This window comes from Poecilia reticulata, linkage group LG8 (assembly GCF_000633615.1).
Source record: "Poecilia reticulata strain Guanapo linkage group LG8, Guppy_female_1.0+MT, whole genome shotgun sequence".
Classification (NCBI taxonomy): Eukaryota; Metazoa; Chordata; class Actinopteri; order Cyprinodontiformes; family Poeciliidae; genus Poecilia; species Poecilia reticulata.
Window position 1 is genome coordinate 228,763 of NC_024338.1, and position 17,005 is coordinate 245,767.

Below are 17,005 nucleotides of genomic sequence, written 5' to 3' on the forward strand. Positions count from 1 at the left end.
GTGTCTTCTCATAGATGAGTATCATTAATCATTATTGATAATGTATAACTAAAGGCAAACTGAGTAAATTTGTTATTTCAGAAGAGCGTGTCAAACTGGTAGCCCATTGTATCACTCAGTACCCATGAAGTAGCTCTCAGTTTCAAAAAGGTTAGTGACCACTGATCTACTTGCTGCAGCCAATCAGCAACAGATTTTTGCGCATTGTCTGTGAGCAAAGCCAAACTGACACACTGAGTAATTCAAGGAGGGCGGGTTCGACTGCTCCGTCAGAGCATCAGGGGTGGCTGGGGGAAGGCGGTGCTGGGACCACGCGGTGGCTATCGGCCGAGCGGCGCTTGGCTGCGAGGGCCACTCGTTGTTGTAGTTGTTGTTTTTCTTATTATTTTTCCGTCACTTCGCGGGGCTGTTTGGGGGCTTTATCATTTTCAAAAACTCACTAAACTTCACCCAAAATTGTCCCCCGACGAAAATATTCGGATTCTGGTGGAATCCAAAGTGGGGGTTGCCAAACGGCTCTACAACCCTCCCCCCCCCCAAAGTGAGATGTGGGAAAACGTAGGTCGTAGAGATCTGAAATTTGGTATGTAGGTAGATCTCCCCAAATCAAGAAAAAAAAGTCTCTTGGAGCTACCCCCTAAAATGCTCAGGGAGGTGGCCATTTTGGGTCAAAGATCAAATTTTGGCCATTTTTCCATTTTACTCACGTTGAACTTTAACGAACTCCTCCTAGGGACTTTAACCTATCGACTTCATTTTTGGTCAGGATGCAGTTAAGGGGTGTGGCATTAAAAATGATCAAAATGGTGAGTTTTCGTACATGTTTAGGGGGCGTTCCGGGGCGCCGAATTTGGCGTACTCGCCACAGAAAACCAACCGCTCCAACTTTCGCATAGAAAGGTCAATTGGCATCAACCTCGGTATGAGTGATCCTGGTTGAATGCCTGACAATCCTATGTCGTCATAGTCTGACCTCACCTAAGCCCTGCCCCCTCAGTACAAAAAGTGACCTTTTTTAACTGGGAAAGATCCAATTCTGGCTCTCTTGATCTAATCAACATGAGCGTGTGGGCGATGACTGATATTAAATTGCTCTCACTTGCTTTAAAGCACCAAGAGGGAATGTGGAGGGCGTGGCCAAGCCTCAAATCTGGCCATTCGCCATAAAACATAAAGGCTGGGGGGAACTGCCAAAGTGTCAGCGTTTAATGTCAGTTAAAGTTAATGTCAGAAAACTCTGATTCACGGAAATAGGTTGAACCAAACAGGCTGACAACCTTCATAGCTGCTGTGCATGCACCACTGCACTGCATCTATTTTACTTGGCTTTCGACACCAGCGGGATCTAGTTTTAAATTGTATGTTTTTGTTTTTAAACTGTAAGTTTTTATTTTTTTATTATGTTGTGTTTTAATGTACAGCACTTTGTATCAGCTGTGGTTGWTTTAAAGTGCTTTATAAATAAAGTTGGTTTGGTTTGATAAACCTAGAGGGCAAAGTGGAGTCAAGTTATAATGTAATAATGTAGCTGTCACATTCAGTCTTCAGTTTTTTCAGTGGCTACGTGTATTAGCTGTGTGCAAGTTTTCCTGCTGTGTTGCCCGTACTGGACTGTGTTTGAGCTTCTCTTTATTAAATTATAATAAACATCATCATCATCATCATATTGGTCTCAGCGTTCATCCTCACCACCACCAACCACAGTTTATAACAGTTTAAGTTTTGGGAGAAAATATGTGTATCTGAACAGCTGGATTGATACTTTATCTAGTCACTTATGTTGGCATTAGCTGCATTGTGTTTTCAGCAGCGCTCCTTGGTGAAGCATGCAACATCTCAGGCAGATTAGCCAATGTAGAGAGGAGATACAGCTGTTTGATTAACCTAAGGGGTGCAGTGGAGTCAAATTATAATCTAATGCTATTGGGCTCTTTAGAGGTTCACCAGAGTCGATCATAGAAAATCTGGTGCAAATTGGATGAAGCCTGGTTGATTTAGAGATGATCGTAGACATGGCTRGCATTGCTATTTGCTAATAAGGCACGCCCACATGCTTCAGCTAGCAGCCAACATACACAGAGTTCATCATCATGTCATTTNNNNAGTTTATGACAGTTTAAGTTTTGGGAGAAAATATGTGTATCTGAACAGCTGGATTGATACTTTATCTAGTCACTTATGTTGGCATTAGCTGCATTGTGTTTCCAGCAGCGCTCCTTGGTGAAGCATGCAACATCTCAGGCAGATTAGCCAATGTAGAGAGGAGATACAGCTGTTTGATTAACCTAGGGAGCGCAGTGGAGTCAAGTTATGATGTAATGCTATTGGGGTCTTTAGAGGTTCACTAAAGTCAACCATAAACGTCTGGTGGAAATCACATGAAGCCTGGTTGATTTAGAGACGATCGTAGACATGGCTGGTATTGCTATTTGCTAATAAGGCACGCCCACATGCTTCAGCTAGCAGCCACATTCACAGAGTTTATCATCATGTCATTTTATATCAATTTGCACAGCATTCAACTCATTTGATTCATAGAATAAAAGTAAGACTTCCGGCAGACAAAAACAGGTGACTTCCTGTTGGAGGGGGGCGTGGCTACGGTGATGTCATCAATTGACCATGTTAATGTGATCAAGGCTGGTCGATAATGAGACATGTAAAGTCTGATGCAGCTGTCACATTGCCTGTAGAATTTATTGCATTTTAATGTTTCATGGCACAAAGCCAAAGTTTGACGCTCAGCCACGCCCACAGGGTTTGATGTACAAGGATTCTTTTGATAACTTTTCATATTCAATGTCTTAAGTGTGTGCTGAGTGAGGTTGAAGTCTGTATTTCCAAAGCTGTAGGAGGAGTTCGATCAAATGCGTCGTCTATGGAAAACAGGAAATGGTGGCTTTGATCCAAAATGGCCGACTTCTTGTTGTGTTTGGACCATGGCTCCAAGAGACTTTTTGCACATCCTGTCAAGATACACATGTGTACCAAGTTTCATAATTCTAGGTCAAAGCATGGCTTGGGGCTGATTATTTGAAATATTCAAGGGGGCGCTGTTGAGACATTAGGCCACGCCCACAAAATATTGCATTGGATTSCTGTCCGGAGTTGGATAAGGATCCATCCCAGTGAGTTTGGTGCAGCTGGACTCAAAATTGTGGAATTCAGAGCCAAACGTATGGACATGGTGTTACAGGTAAATTCGCCACGCCCACCTGCTGCATCCAAACCAAACAGGGTTAGAAACCATTACACACCAACACGTCTTCTGTCTGTGGACACAGTCTCATGTTGATTAGGTCAAAGGGGTCAGATTGCGACCATTCACAGTAAAACATGACACTTCCTGTACTAAGGGGGCGTGGCTTTGGTGATCTCAAAATTTCACGATTGGTTCTTGTAGCGCACCCAAAGGTCATCACACACAGAAAGTTTGGTGGCTTTGTGAGTTTCTTTGTAGGAGATATAACAGTTTATTATTTTCTGGTGAGTCGGTGAACTTCGACCCCTGGTATCACCCCTTCAGCATGCACGAAAACTCACCATTTTGATAACTTTGAATCGGGCATGCCTTATGAACCAACTGACCAAGTTTGAAGCCGATCCATCAAAAGCCCTAGGAGTTTGATCAAATGCGAAGGCCAAAATGGGGTCATATTTGCAAATTCAATCCAAAATGGCAGACTTCCTGTTTGACTTGCACTATGAGAATAATTATAAATTCTGAGTGCCTTTGGGAGTTCTACAAATATAACAAATTTCAAGTCTCTACAATAAAGTAACTGAATAGGAAAGGGTCTTTTGAAATTTTCTAGGGGGCGCTGTGGAGACGTTTCTTTTGCGATATTTGCGTAGACCTGAAAATACGTAAATGTTTTACAGTCTCTATGAGCACACCAATTTTGGTGAGTTTTTGAATATGTTAAAGCCCCCAAAAAGCCAATTCATTTGTCAGGAGAAAAAAAAAAAAAAAAAAAAAAACAATAGGCCTTCGCAGCGCTTAGCTGCTCAGGCCTAATAACAAACTAAAGGAAAAGAGGAAGGGACACATCAGGGCAGATGGCAACATTCAGATATTCAGACAAAACAAAGGGGCAAAACAAAGACATGAGTGAAAGCGGTGACGTCAAAGGGCCATGGAGCCAGGAGGCTGTGTCCGACAGAGGTGTTTGTTATCGAGGAACGATGTCCTTAGGAGCGCTCAGCTCCACAGCTCCATGGAAAAAAGACAGGACAAAAAACAGAGCAAGCAGGGCATGCATGGGCAGGGAGGGAGCAGAGGAAAAAAAGCATCTGCCTTCATCAAGAGGAAGAGAGAAAGATAGTGCAGTACTATACATATCCTCATCACACCACATGCTTCTTACCATGTCTCATGACTGCCTGGATTTTGCAGATGTACTTCAATGTGCAGCTGTTCTTGAATCATCTGCATTTATTTTAGCTACTAATACGTAAGATCCTTCATTTGTTATATTTTTTCAAAAGCTGTATTGTTGCGCTTCAATGGGAATTGCCCTTCCAGTTATGACAGAGGTCTGCAGCAACTATATTTCAGAAAGATTTATAGATTATGCCAGTCAACAGCAACAATTCTTTCATAAAATTTAAACCTGTATTTCTGTTCTCTAAATTGCAAAGCATTAGAAATGTCTTGGGTTTCTAATAAAATGAACGTGAAGTTATTTAAATCCTACATTAATAAGGTTTTGGGACTTAATTTTTACACCTGTGGCAAAACTAGAAATATCCTTTAAAGGAGTAACACTAAAAAACTAGTCTATGCATTTGTTTCTTCAAGAATATACTACTGAAATTCGTTGCCATAAGAAAGTCCACAAAATGCAGATATTAGCCTTTAGCTGATCAAAAACAGAGATCATATTTCTTCTTTTTAGCTTCTCTTCTTTGATGATGTTGATATTAAATTTAAAAAAGAATTTAAAATTCTCCTTAACACATAAAACCATGTTCCATCATACATCAGATTGTTCTATATTCCTAACAGAACAATTCAATTTCATACCACATGTTTACTAGCGGTTTCTAAAGGTTCTAAAGGTAGAATGACAGATCTATTGGTTATCAGGCTCCTCTCCTGTGAAACCACCTCCCAGTTTTAGTTTGTGAGGCAGACATCCTGTCTACTTTAAAAACTAGACTTAAAGCTTTCCAACATATGGTTAGACTGGCTCAGTCACTTTTCTGAGAAAGTACTCTTAGATCAGTGCTTCTATTTTTTGTGTACATCTGTCTTCAAATCCCAAGTTGGTCACGGTAAATGACTGCTCACTCCAAGTTACCCAAGCTCGCATTATGATCATTACAAATTTACATATTCAATAATTTAGAATATATGTTCCAGTGAGTCTTGTCAGATTAAAAGTACCTTTTGAAAAAAAAGGCAACCTTCAACAGATGTTAAACATACTTTTCATTAAGCACACAACTCTGTTTTTACAAATAGATTTTTATTGGTCTGATGTAATATTCAAATGTCAAATGTCGTGTTCAAAATGTGTTCAAATTAACAGGTGTAATTTATAGACTTTCAATAGGGTTGTGGAGAGACCTTTGGAGGGGCAGGGGCTCACAGTTAAAAAGGGGCACATTGAATAAAATCTTAAAACACTGTACAACAATATAGCAACAATCCATATTAAACAAGAGTAATATTTTTTTTAAAGGTTTTGTTGGGTCTAGTGGCCTTTATTTGAAAGTAGTTTGGCAGGAAAGAGGGCAATGAGGGAGGGGGAACATATGCAGCAAATGTTGCCAGGCCAGGAATCAAACCTGTGACCACAAGGACTAAGATAATACATGGGTTGTGCTTTGCCCCTGCCACTACCATGGCACCCCAAGAGTCTAACATTTAATCGGATCATACTGTATCATTGTCATTATGTGGGGACAATGAAAAACACATTCAGTCCATGCTTTTCCTGATCAATATAATGTTGCTGTTTCTGCTGTTGGCAGTGCTAGAGGGCTGTGTTGATCTGAAACTGTAGTTTTTAGCAAACCAGGCATTTAGTCCAGCCTGATAAAAATTTAAGTCAGAAGTTTTCTCAGCAGCCGAACTATTTCTGTGTTTAGGGTCCTGGAGGTTTTTTCCCCTCTTACAAGGACAATTATGAAAATAAATAGAAACAGTTTTTCTAACTTCAACATCAGACCTACGATTTTATTCACAAACAAGTGTGTGTTAAAAATATTTATATTCTTGCATGTAATCTGATAGTTAGAGGGTGCAGTTCCACCACCCTCCTCCTTACCATGGGCCCAGTGTCTTAACAGAGGTAAAGGCACTGAGAATCTGTTCAGAGATACATATTATTAGACCAAGAGCACAAGCAGGCTTCCTGACTCACAGATAAAAATAACAATATATTGTATCTGTAATAATAATAATAATAAGGGAATTATATATATATATATGCTCGGGTCCTCTACCAGAGGCCTGGGAGCTTGAGGTTCTCCTCCAGTATCTTGGCTGTGCCTAGAACTGMACATTTCTGGACTGAGATGTCTGATGTTGTTCCTAGGATCTGTTTTAGTCACTGCTCCAGTTTGGGGGTGTCTGCCCCGAGGGCCCCAATGACCACAGGCACCACTGTGGTCTTCACCTTCCAGGTCTTTTCCAGTTCCTCTCTGAGGTCCTGGTACTTCTCCAATTTCTCATGCTCCTTTTTCCTGATGTTGTAATCACTTGGTATTGCTACATCCACCACAACGGCTTTCCTCTGTTCTTTATCCACCACCGCAATGTCCAGTTGGTTCKCCATTACCATYTTGTCTGTCTGGATCTGGAAGTCCCACAGGATCTTAGCTCGGTCATTCTCCACCACTTTTGGGGGTGTTCCCCACTTTGATCTCGGGGCTTCCAGTCCATATTCTGCACAGATGTTCCTGTACACTATGCCCGCCACTTGGTTATGTCGTTCCATGTACGCTTTCCCTGCCAGCATCTTGCACCCTGCTATTATGTGCTGGACTGTCTCAGGGGCCTCCTTGCACAACCTACACCTTGGGTCTTGTCTGGTGTGGTAGATCTGAGCCTCTATTGCTCTGGTGTTTAGGGCCTGTTCCTGGGCAGCCAGGAGGAGAGCCTCTGTGCTGTCCTTGAGTCCAGCTTTCTCCAGCCATTGGTAGGTTTTCCTGACATCAGCCACTTCAGTTATTTGTCGGTGGTACATCCCATGTAGGGGCTTGTCCTCCCATGATGGTACCTCCAGCACCTTGTCCTCTGTTCCCCATTATCTGAGAAATTCGCTGAGCACATCGTCCGTTGAGGCTTTGTCCTTGATGTATTTATGGATCTTGGATGTTTCATCCTGGACAGTGGCTCTCACACTCACTAGTCCTCTGCCTCCTTCCTTACGGCTCRTGTACAGTCTCAGGGTGCTGGATTTGGGGTGGAACCCTCCATGCATGGTTAGTAGCTTCYGAGTCTTRACWTCTGTGGTCTTTATCTCCTCCWTTGGCCAGCTAATTAYTCCTGCAGGGTATCTKATTACTGGCAAGGCATAGCTGTTTATTGCACGGATCTTGTTCTTGCCATTGAGCTGGCTTCTCAGGACTTGCCTTATTCGTTGGAGGTATTTGGCTGTGGCTCCTTTCCTTGTGACCTCATCAAGGTTGCCATTTGCTTGTGGTATTTCCAGGTACTTGTATCTGTGCTCTATGTCTGCTATTGTTCCTTCTGGGAGTGAGACCCCTTCTGTGTGGGCGACCTTCCCTCTCTTTGTAACCATCCGACCACACTTCTCTCGTCCGAATGACATCCCAATGTCAGTGCTGTAGATCCTGGTGGTGTGGATCAGTGAGTCGATGTCTCGCTCGCTCTTGGCGTACAGCTTGATGTCATCCGTGGAGAGGAGGTGACTGATCATGGCCCCATTCTTGAGTTGGTATTCGTAGCCAGTCTTGTTGATGATTTGGCTGAGAGGGTTCAGGCCTATGCAGAACAGCAGTGGGGACAGAGCATCTCCTTGGTATATGCCACATTTGATGGACACTTGTGCAAGTGGTTTGCAGTTGGCTTCAAGGGTGGTTTTCCACAACCCCATCGAGTTTGCAATGAAGGCTCTTAGAGTCCTATTGATGTTGTACATCTCTAAGCATTCAATGATCCAAGTGTGTGGCATTGAGTCATAGGCTTTCTTGTAATCAATCCAAGCGGTACACAGGTTGGTGTGTCGGGTTTTGCAGTCACGGGCGACTGTACGGTCTTACAAGGAGTTGGTGTTTGGCTCCTGTGCTATTTATGCCTATGCCCTTCTGTGCCTTGCTCATGTATTTATCCATGTGCCCACTTATCTTAGTCGCTATGATGCCTGACATGAGCTTCCATGTTGTAGAGAGACAGGTTATTGGCCGATAGTTGGATGGGACTGAACCCTTTGAGGGATCCTTCTGGATCAGGATTGTACGCCCTTCAGTTAACCATTCAGGGTGAGTCCCATTTTGTAGCAGGTGGTTCATTTGAGTTGCCAGTCGCTCATGGAGGGCAGTGAGTTTCTTCAGCCAGTAGGCATGGATCATGTCAGGTCCTGGTGCTGTCCAGACCTGTTTTACCTGAGACTCTTTCTTGGATGTCTGCCATTGTGATAGTTACCGGGGCTTGCTCAGGGAGGTGGATGTGGTCCTCTCGTAGAGAGGTTCGCCATTACCATTTTGTCTGTCTGGATCTGGAAGTCCCACAGGATCTTAGCTCAGTCATTCTCCACCACCTTTGGGGTGTTCCCCATTTTGATCTCAGTGCTTCCAGTCCATATTCTGTCAGGATTTGGGCATCCAAAAGCTTCCATCCACTGCTTATTTAGAATTTTTTAAAGCTCTCACACACAAAACATTGATAACTCTAACATTTACACACACTAAAATTATAATAATAGAAAGTAGCAATAAAAACAGGATCTGATCCTCAGGTGTAGTAATAAAAAGTGAATTTATTTAAAATAATTCTCTATCCTTGGGTTACTCTGGGTCCTTCAGGCAATGTTCACAAACCAAAGTTTATATTGTTTCACAGATTGACATGGCAAATACAAAACCTGTATAATAAGTTAATATAAACTGTATGTTTAAACATGTAGTTTAAACATATAATCTAAACATACAGTTCAGTCTAAACATGTTTGTTGCTTTGCCTGCACAATTTCTGGTTTATCTAATAATCTAATAAGGTGAAGTACAAATTGCAATCAGGTAATGGTGAATTTAAGGGTCAAGCTTAAGTTGCAGAAATGATTGAAGCAGCTCCATTTCCCAAAAAGGATACATGTGTACATTGGTAAGGAAAGGAGGTTATTTTTTCCTATGCCTTTTGGGGACCTAAACAATGTTTTAGTTTTACTTCAGATTTTAGGATGTTTAGATAAGAAAGGTTTAGATAAGAAATGTCATGGTAAAGATTAGAATTGTTAGCTAAAAGTACAATATGCAGGATAAGATTATAATTTGTTCTGATAGAACAGTGTATAATATACTGTCTCAAACTGTAGTGAAAATGTATTATTATTTGTACAAAGTTTTGAAAACCATACCCTTCCTTCCTTTTCAATATTGTGTGGTTCTTAGTGTTGGTCCATCATGTAAAATTCCAATTAAATAGATTCAAATTTGTGGGTGTAATTTGACAAAATGTGAATTCCTGGGTTACGGCTAGATATGCAAGGAACAACACTCTCACTTTTCAGCATTCTATATCCAATACATTGATTACTAAGCATATCTTTTAGATTTTTATTAGATATAATTCAGAACAAATTAAAAGTAACATTTTAAAAGTACGGATGGACAAGTAACAACAGTAAACATATATATTATTGCTTATTTTTCAGTTTTTGTTCAGTCATATTAATCAAATGTATAGGGAACTCAAAAAAAGAAAATGAAAGTGAAATGTATTAGTTGGGCCACATTGTGGCAACATATGGTTGGCCTCAGTTATCATCATCAAAGACGTCAGCTACAGTCCTGTGGGTACAGAGAGAAGAGTTTATTAGCTACCGGTTAGAAATACTTCAACAGAACTAGTCAGAGTCTACAGTTAGGGTAAAAAGAAAGTACATTCCTTTTAAATTCTTAGGTTTTTGTGCCACTTTATTTTTTGGACTACACCTAATTTTTCCACGGATTTCCAATTTAAAATAACAAATGAACAAAAAAAAAAGTTAAAATTTACATTTTGAACACATGAAGTTTTATTTGAATAATACTTCAACCTATTAAACATCAGATCATGTTTCACATAAGAACCCAGAATTGGTGAAAGGGAGTACTTTCTGGTGTGACTGTCAATCATAAGACCTACTTGTAAATTGATCCAGTTACTTCATCAACTAGTCCTCCTGGGGTAAAAAGGGACAAAGAAAAGTAACAGCAAAGGCAAAAAATTCTGGTTATACAGAACAGCATTGTCTTTGTCTTTGACCTGTTGTCTTACTTAAGCCAGATATGTTCATACATACCTTATGTTGTTTCAAGAGTCTTTGACAACTTAGAAACATGCTATATAAATAAGATGTATTACTATTTACATAACCTGCATGTCATATAAATTTATGGCGTTTCATGATTTATTTTCCTAGTGAAATTATTAGAATATCAATATTTCTATCAATTTTAATTCATTTAAAAGAAAGGAGCTATGTTCACTTGCTTGAATTTTTTTGTGGGTTTCTTATAATCCAAATAGGCACAAATATAAACAAACAACCCAACTAATATTTGATGAAATGGTTATTAGCAAATTGCAAAAAAACATCTAGCTTCTGCCATAACCTTGGCTGGGTAGTTGACCACTCCTCAACTTTTTATGTAAAATATGGGCTTTTAAGCATAGTCCATAGATTTTTAACATGACTTGGATAAGAGCTTTTCCAGAAGTTTCAATTTAGCCTGCTTTATCCATTCCAAAACCAGGGTAAATGTGTGTTTTGTTATGATCCATCCAAAACACACACTTGAGATCATTTAAGTTATTATATTTTCATATATTTTATTACATTTTCTCACATCTTAATATTGCAAACAAGCATATATGCATACTTACATTCACTCACATGCCCATAACTTAAAGAGAGCCAAGTTACGAACCTTTCAACTTTAACTTGACCAACTTTATATTAAAAAAAGCAAAAAGTGGCTCTTATACGTACACGGGCCAAAGGGTTCAAAAAGGGGGAACAAAATTCAAGCTACTTCTTCAAACTTGAAAAGCAAAGAAACTAAAAAATGGTATCACTAAGCAAATTCAAATGACACAATTATTGATGACCCAAAAATGATTGCAAACATATGTGAAACTTTTTACAAATCATTGTATGAGTCTAGACCAGTGGTTTTTAACCTGGGTTCGATCGAACCCCAGGAGTTCGGTGAGTCGGTCTCAGGGGTTCGGTGGAGCCTCTGCCGCAGAGGTAAAGACACACTTGTGTAAAGTCGTGATGACGCCCCGCTTTGCCATCACTTGCTGCAGAGGATCACGTTACATTGCTTAGCTAATCAGAGGATCACGTTACATTGCTTAGCCAATCAGAGGATCACGTTACATTGCTTAGCCAATCAGAGGATCACGTTACATTGCTTAGCTAATCAGAGGATCACGTTACATTGCTTAGCTAATCAGTGCTGCAGAGGAGCATGGACTCTCAGCATGGATTTGAACTTGTGTCTTTAATTACTTCAGCAAAGCTCACAGTTTTTACCCAATTCTGTAGTCTAAATCTGCTCCTTAGTTGCATCTTTTCGGGGTTGGTACTGCCTCTAGTGGTGTGGGGGTGGTAACACAGCTAATATAATTACATTACTAAATCAGAATGCCGCAACGTATTTTGTGTGTCGGGGGGGTTGGAATAAGGTTAAGAACCACCGGACTAGACATTCTCTGAAACAATTAGTGACCAAAACAAAGTATTATGTGACTCTCTAATCACACATGACGAAATTAAAGAAGCTATTAAGATTCTTAAATCAAATAAATCCACTGATACAGATGGACTTACATCACAGGGTTTCCGTCAGTGTATTATAAACATGGCGGCCTGCCAAGCTTATAATACACCACCAGGCTAAACATTGCTTGATTGTGGTTTTAGAAAAATAATAAAAAATAAAAATAAAAACTTTATTTTTTTTATTTAAAACCGGATTGCAAGTGTCTCTGTTGCTCTGAGTGTTTCACTGGTGGAGCAGCTTTATTTCTAAAGGATAAGTTGATAATTGATGCATTTAAAGCCAGGAGAGCAGACCAATCACACAGCTGGCGCCTCTGCGCATTGCCTTTCACTTTATCTCTGAAGTTTACCTCAGCACGGATCGCACACGCCTCCTTTCACTCAAACTGGACACAGGCACATTAAGCTCTATGTGAACCGCAGGAATAACTTGTAGTCGCACTTTCAGAAGTGCGTGTTGAGGGAGTGTTTAGAATGATTCATCTCTGTGAACAAAGCAAGGGCGGCTCAAGGCATAAGCACACAAAGTGGCCTTTTAGGGCCCTGGGGCCGCTAGGTGCTAAGTGGAACAGATTTTTTTTGTAATTATTTCAATGTGATTATATTAACAATAACACATAAATTCATTATAAAGTTGTGATTTTATTTTACACAACTTTATAATATATATGAAGGTGATAATATATGGTAATTACCAGTTTCTGGGGCTGAACAATCTGGAAGGAATGTGTTTAAGATAAAAGCATGAAAACAACCCCGGCAGCGGTTGTACAAGCGTGGCGTCGTGTTTGTACTGGAGAGGAAGACAATGGCTGTAAACGTTTAAGAAATGGTAATGAGATAAGTACTGTATCCCTCCCGGAGAACACATGTATTTTAGCTCTCTCTTTCCTCTGCGCTTAATGGCGCTCGGAAGAAAAGGAATTAACAACGGAGAGATTTGAATCTCTCCGTACATATAATATATGTATATAATATATACATATATTATATGTATATATTATAAATATACATATAATATATATTTGATGATGTATGTAGAAATATTTCTTTATATGGGCAAAAAGAAAAGTAAAAAAATAAATTGCTCTTGGGGACCCCTGGTGGCAGCGGTAGGTACCGTACTGCACGGTAATACAAGCTGCTCTGCAGTGCACATCCAAAAGCCAAATCACCGGCTTTTTTGCAACATCACAATGTTGCAAAAAAGAACTTATCCTTCACGGAGAGAGAAAAGAAAAAAGAACAGAAAAAAAGCCAAGATAAAAGTTTGTTTTCATGTGTCTTGGTAATGTAATGTTTATCAAAAAGATTTGCTGAGCTTCTAATAGAAACTTAGCTTGATAGCGACCTTGATCAGTCCAGTTCAACAGCCAAACATTTATGCTAGAATGTTTGCATTGGTGTGAAATTGAGTTTTCACTTTAAAACAGTTTATTCTCATGACTTTTGAGGGCTTTTTTGGTTTCAAAAACGGCGTGTTTGATAAAGTTTGATAAGAATAATTAAAACTTCTCAATGTTTGACATCCATTTTCTTTACACCCTTGTCCCTCAGTGGGGTCAGGAGGTGCTGCTGCCTCTCCAGCTAACGTTCCGGGCGAGAGGCGGGTCACCCTGGACAGGTCACCAGTCTGTCGCAGGGCAACACAGAGACACACAGGACAAACAACCATGCACACACACACACACTCACACCTAGGGACAATTTGGAGAGGCCAATTAACCTGACAGTCATGTTTTTGGACTGTGGGAGGAAACCAGAGTACCCAGAGAAAACCCACCATGCACAGGGAGAACATGCAAACTCCATGCAGAAAGACCAGGGCCGGGAATCGAACCAAGAACCTTCTTGCAGCAAGGCAACAGCTCTACCAACTGTGCCACTATGCAGCCCACAATGTTTGACATTGTCTAGCAAAATTTGTTTGGTAACACTTTATTTGAAGGGGGGTGAATAAGACAGTCACTTGTTATACATACCTTTTGCTGTCATGAGACCCTTATAATTGTGACATTATCCTCCTCTGTTAAAGTGTATCACAGTAAACTAGTAATGAAGATGTCATTGAGTGTCATTACTCTATCACTTTAATGACAGAGTCATGAACATTTCCAGTTACCTCAAGTAAAGTGTGGTCCACTTGAGGTAACTGGAAATGTTCAAGACTTGTTAATGCTGTCTTATAAGGATAACATTTTAAAATTCACCTTTTATTACATTCATGACAAGTTATAATTTCTTGCTTATGTCAAGTTGTCATGACAATTACATTTTGAATAATGTCAATTTTGTATTAAAAGTGTCATAATTTACCTAATGACGCTTTATGACAACAGTCATAAATATTCATTAAGACTTATTCATGTTCATGACAGGTGTTTATGACAGTGTCATGTCAGTCTTGTTCACTCCCCTTCAAATAAAGTGTTACCATGTTTTTCTATCAGGTTGCATGGGTACTACATTGACATATCAATGAGCAACTCTAAGCTCTAGTTAGTTTGCCACTGAGCATGATCATTTATATATCTAAAACAAACATTATTTTTACATCAACTTCTAAGTAATGTGAGACTTCTCCAATTAAAATTTTTTTGAAGGCTCAGAATCAGCCCCGTACTGGTTCACATTCTCAGGTGAGAAAGACTCACCTGGTATAAACAAAATTTTAATTACACCTAAGAAAAAATAATTTAATCAAAGTATGTCATGATTATGTGTGTATGTGGGGTGCACTGATTGCAGTTTTCTGGCCAATCCCTGATTGATTTTGGCCAATACCATTTTTTTTGTCTGAAATGTCGCTAAATGTAGCAAGAAAGTCACCGAGTTGGTAACAGTGGGATGAATATTAACTGCAAACGTGCAGACATGACCCATTGGGCCAGTCTGTCAATCAAACCTCTCACTGTAGAGCAGAAGAGGACAGAGGCTATTTTTTAAACCTTTGCTGAGGATAAGATCGGTGAATAAGATTGATTTCACATTTCAGTATCGGCTGATCACCCATTCCCCAAAATTAAAGAAATTGGTGCCGATAAATCGACCAATAAATGTATCCTATATTATGTGTGCATATAGGATATAATGTAAACAGCACTGTCAGAGATGCAAAAAGTTTGGCAGGCGTGTGAAATATGTAATAATATGATTGTTGATTGCAGCCAGTCCACAATATTAGCAAAACTAGAAAATTCCTGCAGAAATTTTACGGGGCCTGCCAAAGTGTGCCCGACAGATTTTTAATAAAGTGTTCTGATGCTAAAAATTAGCAGTAATGCTAAAGAAAGCTGCAATGTAGTCAATAACCTGTGGGGAGTCAGAAGCATGTTCACTAAGCTGTACTTGTACCATTTAGTATGTTGCATAAGCTAAAATGAGCCAAAATGCTAATAATAGCATGATTGCTATCAGTATCATGTTTGGCATCATTAGCATGTTGTCTGTAATTACTTACTCCATTCAGTATATGAAATATTGCTAATAAGTAAGAAAAGCATTCTGATGCTCAACAATAGCATCAATGCTAAGCTGAGCTAAATTGTAGTCAGAAACCTGTGGAGAGTCAGAAACATGTTGATGAAGCTGTACTTGCACCATAAATTTTGTTAAAATTAATGCATAAGGTGAAATGAGCCAAAATGCTAATCTTAGCACGATTGCTATCAGTATCATGTTTGGCATCACTAGCATGTTGTCTGTCATTACTTACTCCATTCACTATACAAAATGTTGCTAATAAGTAAGAAAGGTGTTCTGATGCTTATTATTAGCATCAATGCTAAGCTGAGCTAAATTGTAGTCCAAAAATGCTAATGCTCTGGCTTCCACAAGTCAGTTCTATAACCTGCGATAAATTGCTAATACTATCACCCTACCTATGGCAGTGCACTGACTCACACAGTAAGACTGGCGTATTCCAATTCAGTATTACACATACTGATGGATTTTACACTGTTCATCACCAAGGTCCAATGACTGAAGCTCTTGTCAGATCCATCACATTTATATAGCTGATCTGATTCACTGCAACAATTCAACAGCTGAACCAAGTGCTCAATGAAATTCAGTCCCAGACTGACGACTATAAGCTTCGCACATCTTCTTCTCACTCACGGTCCGAAATAAATAAAAAAATAGACAGTCGGTAATTGTTATTTCTCTAATTTTTTCAAGCTTCATATGAAGTATTTCAATTCACACTCAAAAATTCAGAGAAAGAATTTTATGTAAGAAAAAATATAAACAGTCAAATGAAATATTTATTCTTCCCACAATGCATTGTGAGACCTGCCTCAGCGCCTGTTTGTGAGACTACTCACTGCCTCTCTCTGGGACCCGTTGCTATGGTAATCTGGACCTGGGCTGGCTCTCTCTTTCAGACAGTTTGCTGGAGTCAGAGTTTCTATACTTTAGACACTCAGCGTCGGTCTCAAGGACCCTGACAAAAAACCATAACTGTAAACTGTTGTTAAAAGCGTCACTAAAATTACTGACACCTTCCAACACTGTTGTTAAGAAAAGCATTTTAAATATTGATTTAAGCGCTATCTGCCAAATAATTTACATATTTTGATGTGATTTATTAAGAGAGGAAAAGTTATTCTAAAACTTTAAAAACCTTTTGACTCGTTATATCCTCTCTATGCCCGGATTCAGAAAATGCTGTGCGCAAGGACTGAGATCACAGAGATGACAGCGTCACAATAATCAGCATTTATTCAAGACAGATGAACACTATCACCAGAAAAGCACATCAGATAACATCATAAACCTCAGAGCACAAACAACACATGAATTTACCTGAGAAAAGGAAAAAGACAAAAAATGGAAATGAAAGACAGCAAAGACGTCTTTGGAGAATTGCAAGCGCAAATCTGATTTGTTACTCTGTGTGGAAAGTTTTATCTCCCTTTCTTTAATTTATTCAAATAAGGCGWATCTTTGCTCATCCAACCAGGACCTGTCTCTGACCCTCTCTAAAGCTATTTGCTCCCATTGTCTAAGGAGAGCTTCTCCGAACTCCTGCTGGTTTATGG

At 39.6% G+C, this 17,005-nt stretch overlaps 1 protein-coding gene across 1 annotated transcript in view; it reads right to left on the reverse strand.

Moving 5' to 3' along the window:
* Positions 1–8,931: 8,931 nt before the first annotated feature.
* Positions 8,932–17,005, reverse strand: part of LOC103468136 (sarcoplasmic reticulum histidine-rich calcium-binding protein-like) — a 46,083-nt gene continuing 38,009 nt past the window's right edge. Inside the window, exons 5-6 of the mRNA XM_008414999.2 lie at positions 10,319–10,355; positions 8,932–9,981 (exon numbers count right to left, since the gene is read on the reverse strand). Of these exons, the coding sequence (XP_008413221.1) occupies positions 9,948–9,981; positions 10,319–10,355 (71 nt within the window). The 3' untranslated portion in view covers positions 8,932–9,947. The remainder of the gene's footprint in view (positions 9,982–10,318; positions 10,356–17,005) is intronic.